Source organism: Camelina sativa, chromosome 10 (assembly GCF_000633955.1).
Source record: "Camelina sativa cultivar DH55 chromosome 10, Cs, whole genome shotgun sequence".
In the NCBI taxonomy this organism is placed as follows: Eukaryota; Viridiplantae; Streptophyta; class Magnoliopsida; order Brassicales; family Brassicaceae; genus Camelina; species Camelina sativa.
Window position 1 is genome coordinate 14,519,852 of NC_025694.1, and position 5,244 is coordinate 14,525,095.

A 5,244-nucleotide genomic window follows, 5' to 3' on the forward strand; every position below is an offset into this window, starting at 1 on the left:
AGGTTCTTTCTATGGTGGAGGAGGTTGGATGCAAGGTTCTCTCCATAAGGGAGGAAGGTGGAGCCGGGGTTCTCTCCATGGTTGGTCATAAACTATTGTGATGATACATCATTGATTAGTATATTATATAATATCTTTTTGTTCGAAATTTTTTTGAGCCAAAAATTTTAGTAAATAAAAAAACTATGCAAAAGTGAAAGTAAATAAACATATAAAGTAAAGAAATTAAGACATTTTTCTAGGTGGTGTTAATATATATATTTGTAACATACAATATATTTAGGTATAAAAATATATTTTAATGGTAATATATATAAAAGATTTGTATATAGATATAAATCAGTGTATTATAGCAAAAATAAAACTTATAAAGAACGTACAACAACTTTTAATATATTTTTGTTAAATTTAATTTTATTTACAAAAGTTTAAACCCGCACATCAAGCGGGTCTTTATCTAGTATATTTAGTAAAACTAGAACTAAAACAAATGCATACAAACACAATTAAATAAATGATTTCTTATTATGTACTAATTCATTGGTACATTTGATTACATACATGTATCATAGTTTTAATAAAGTGCTAGACAAATTACAATCTTGGAATCCCGAAACCCGTAAGGTGCTGATATAGTTTTCCTTTTTGTTTTGCACGCAAGCCACACTACACTTCCACCAACAAACAAACATCAATAAGTGTACGTTCAAGATCTAAAAAGAGGATAATCAAGCAGAGGGGTCATCAAGATCTCCCAAACAAAAAAAATGTGACTACAAAAGACACAAAAAATGGTGGGATGTCACAAAAAGAGTTATATGTGAGAACAAGTTTGTAGTAACCTGTCTTTTTTGTCACCACACGAGGCTAACATTCGCAACTCAGTTATTATGTAAAAGTCCTCACCAAAAGCCAAAAAGATAAAAAGTTTTTTTTCTGGTTTGATTTCAATCTAGCTATCTAAGTATATATATAACCATTGTGTGATAATGGAAATTACATTATTTCATGGACAAATGTAAGCCAATTAGGACGTTTATGTAAGATAAAGAGTAGGGTCCTTATATTATATTCATATTTGCCATATGGTCAGTGAATTGTCAATGTTAGGTATGGAGAAATGTCGTTGTTAAGAGGGTGGCATTATTGTCCTTCACATCCCGGTGAATTTTTTAACAACACCGAACCATAACATGACCAACTCCGTCTTCAATTCTCTATATCAATATATGTACAATTGTCAATTGCTACGACAGTTTTATCAACCCATTCATGAATAAAATGTGTGTCCCATGTCATTAGATGAAATAGAACGATACGGCTATTACGAAGGTGATAAAATACATAATTTTCTTAGGGAAACCAACTGTGTAAGATGTATTTCAATTATCTCTATTTTACAAGTCAAGGCGAGAAGTCCCAAAGTTATATTATTGAGAACTGAAGAACTCTTCAAGTCTTCATACCCATTTTTAATTTATAGATTGTTACTTAGCAAAAGAAGAAGATTTACGTGGGCTTTCAGATATAGACAATTTATATGGGCTGATCACCTGACTGGTCCATACCCAGTTAACTTCTTAGTAAATTTTGTTTAATGGAGTGTTCATATTGCAAACCAGATTTTATAAATTTGGACTAGTTTTGGGGGATATTAGATATGTAAAAATTGAGTATTTCCTGTAATCTGAAGTATCTACAGTGGCCAACCATTGATTAGAAAAATTTGGATCGTGGTTGTTTACTTTAGCTTTCATCCCATTGCACAATGATGATTTGGATTATCTTGGTTGGTTTGATTGTTGTGCGAGTAGGATTTACACGGAACTAAACCAGCTAAATATGAGCACAAAAAAAAATCAAGAAAACGATTTTTTTTATTGATAACTAGCATCGAAAACAAGTTAAGGTTTTGCAAATATCGAACCTAGGGTTCTTGGGAGCTTTTTAGTGTTGTCTTACTTGGTCGTCGAGCTAGCTAGGTCATCTCAGATAAGTCGTTTTCCCTTATTCTTTGGAGCAGAATATTTCATTTTCTCCAACTTGTTCCATATTCACATATATTCGATTTTATCTTTCTTTTACCTTTCTGCATGTCGCTTAGCGGTTCCCTATAAGGCTATAAAACCTGAACTGATAGGGTTTCGTGTGATTACTGGGCCGAGCTCTTTGGGTTTTATGGACTATTTTTGATTTAAATCAGGTTAATTGTATGGTGCTAAATCACTCTCCTACGATACTGTTATTGGTTTATAAGACTAATTATCCAAAGTATATATACATTTTTGTTGACTTTTATTCTTTCTTGTTTGATTACAATTGAGTTTGATGCCTAGTGACAATACAAATTCCATAGGTGCTGGTCAGGTTTTAGCGCCGATCGAACTAGGAGTTGAACAATGACAAACAAACTATCAAGTTATCTAAAAATATCATAAAGTTAATGCGAATGATAAATAAAGACAAAAAAGGGAAGAATCAAGATTTAAGACGAGATGTCACTTCTACTAAATTCTTGCTTTACATCAAAGGATTTGTTCATGGATCAGATGCTATAAACCATAGAGATCTTCGGTTTCTAGGCTTCTCAAATCACTTTAGTACATCTAAATCACACCTTTTCAGTACATGTTGTTCCCTTGAACCTGCAACAAACACACATAATTAAAAAACATCAGTTCCAAATCTCAATGCATGCTTTCTTGCAAAACAAGTAATCTTTCCGGACTCACATCAACATGTCTTCCGTAGTTTGTACTGTTCATAATGGTACTGGTGGATCCGCATTCACTCTCCATAAGCGACATGTTAGATTTATCGAGCTTAATCGCCATCCACGGATAGGACTGATGATGATGATGTTGATGTTGTTGTTGTTGACTGTCCTTGGCTGTTGGATTTGAACCCAACTGAGATGAAGATCTCTGCATCCTTACAGCTCTAGGGACACCGTTGTTCCTCGGTGCTTCCATGGAAGATCTTCTCCTCCCGGTCGTCTGCGGCTTCTCATAGATCTCAGCAGGTCTCTGCTTCGGCGCACTCTGAGACCTAGCCTTGGCTTTAGAAGACTGAGTATTAGCCATGTAGTTTGGGAAGAGTGGGTAATCATAAGAAGACAAAGTATCTCCATTGTAATACTCTTTAAATCTGTTGAAACACTGAGGACTACTTTGTGCTGTGTTGAACGAGTTACAATCCTCGAAATGGCTACTATACGCTCGAGGACTCATCTCAGTTAAAGCAGAAGGAGCCGGAGAGTAGAGTTTAGATTGAATGTCCATTTCCACAATCTTGATGTTTTCTTCATTCTCCTGCAAACAACAAAAAACAGAGGATTGTAAAAAAGTTAGAGATCAAATCGAGGATCTGGGTGTTGTCAAGTTTGGATTTTGAGATCTGGGTTTTGTAGATCCATTACGTGGTAAAGGTTACTGATCCGAGTTTTGTGAATCGATGTTCTTGGATTTGTTGAATCTCCGATCAAACGTATCCTCTGTTCTCGAGCTTTGGCTTGAAGTGTTATTAATGCTTGCATACATCTAAGTGTAGCTGTTGCTTGTTTCCTCACTAAATGACCTCTCACCAATGCTTGTAATTTCACCAACCCTTTTAACGCTCTTAATGCTTTCCTCGCCTGCCACAAAAATTATTAATATTAGATTCGTTTAACAGTAATTAAAACCAAAGTAGAGAAGTTGATTAGTCGGAAATTTTGTAAAATTTTTACCAAATGAGAACGGTAACACGCTTGAATCTTGACTGCTGCAAATTCTTCAATCTCTGTGGCTGACACGTCCTTGATTTGTTCTTCTTCATTGTCCAAGATTGCGACCACAAATGGTTCTGGTACGGGTGGAGGTGGTAGGGGAGGTGGGGGTGGCTGTTGAGGCAGTGGAGATGAACCTTTGAGGTTAATAGCACAAGCTGCTGGTGGTCCAGTGGCTGAAGAACGACGAAAACTCCATCGGCGTTTCTCCTTAGGAGTGCCTGGAGTTGACGAAGTGAATCCACATTCGCTTTGTATAATATTTTCCTTTCTTCTCTCTTTCTTTCCGGTTAAGAGACTTCGAATCCATTTGCTTGTTTTGCCCATTATTATCCTTCTCAAAAGTTTTTGTTCAAAACCACCATTTTAATGTCAGAGAAGAAGAGATTGTACTGTGTGTGTGTGTGTGGTTTCGAGAGGTTATAATGGGACAGACATTTTCTTGTTTAAGACATTGTACTCACAAACTCTTTAACTGCTTCTTTCTTCGGACAGCCTAACACCATAAGTGACTTAACCACCCATCACTCAATAACATTTAATTTCTTCTTTTTTTGTACTACCTTTTTGGTTGAATTTTACTTGAATTATGTTGGAATGTTTAAACTCTAGTTAATTTGTCTTTATTTTGATTTCTGGTCTACTTATGTAAATATCAAAACACATGAGCATAATAGTATAACGCTATGTAGACTTAATCGGTTAATTATGACGATATTATTGTATATATTTATTGCAAGTGAAGTAGTAAAAGTGTTTAGGAGGTCTCCACGGCCACGATTTATCCACTCGAACGCCAACAATCCCAATAAATCAGATTAGATCAGATTGTATTCCTTGATATCACAAAGTACCAGAATACCCTTTTACCCAACTCATCCTTCGTAAGACCCAACTCATATTTTTCTCGTACAATGATATATGGCTATATTACAAAATCAAGTGGCGTTAACCATATATCAATCGTTTGATAATGTCATCAATGTTTTAGAGTTTGAATTTTCATTCAGATGGAGTAGCTATCGGTATAAATGTTTAGCCAACTTTTGTGTGTGTCTGTGTAAGATAGTAACGTTTGGTTGAAGTATGAATTGCGCATTCTATTCAATACTTGATTATGTAGGACGGCGTGTGTGATCATGAACCTAGCTAGATAGCTACGTAACATAATGAGATACTGATGCCTTACTGCTCATCCCAAAATAGACAGACACCTTAACTCTTGGATTAACAAGGGGGTAAATAAGTCACTGGATTAGATAGCGAGATTTAAGATGGGTGAATGAGCCATGTGAAAAAGGGTAAAAGAACATGCAGAATCCGTGTGAAATAATTTATCATTATCGTATAAGCGACGTTCTGTGTTCATGGATTTTAGCATGAGAATGAGACATATATTACCATTACCCTATAATAAGATTATCTCAACATTTAGAATAATAAAAACACGGTTGGCTTTATTGGCCCCCACACTGAAA

General features: G+C 35.3%; 1 protein-coding gene across 1 annotated transcript; it reads right to left on the bottom strand.

The window, feature by feature from the left end:
* Positions 2,460–4,276, bottom strand: LOC104718945. Its single transcript, XM_010436772.2, has 4 exons — positions 3,728–4,276; positions 3,419–3,634; positions 2,733–3,311; positions 2,460–2,645 (listed from the first exon to the last, which is right to left on the bottom strand). The coding sequence occupies exons 1-4, from the start codon at positions 4,091–4,093 to the stop codon at positions 2,622–2,624; spliced, it is 1,185 nt and encodes a 394-aa protein (XP_010435074.1). The 5' UTR covers positions 4,094–4,276; the 3' UTR covers positions 2,460–2,621.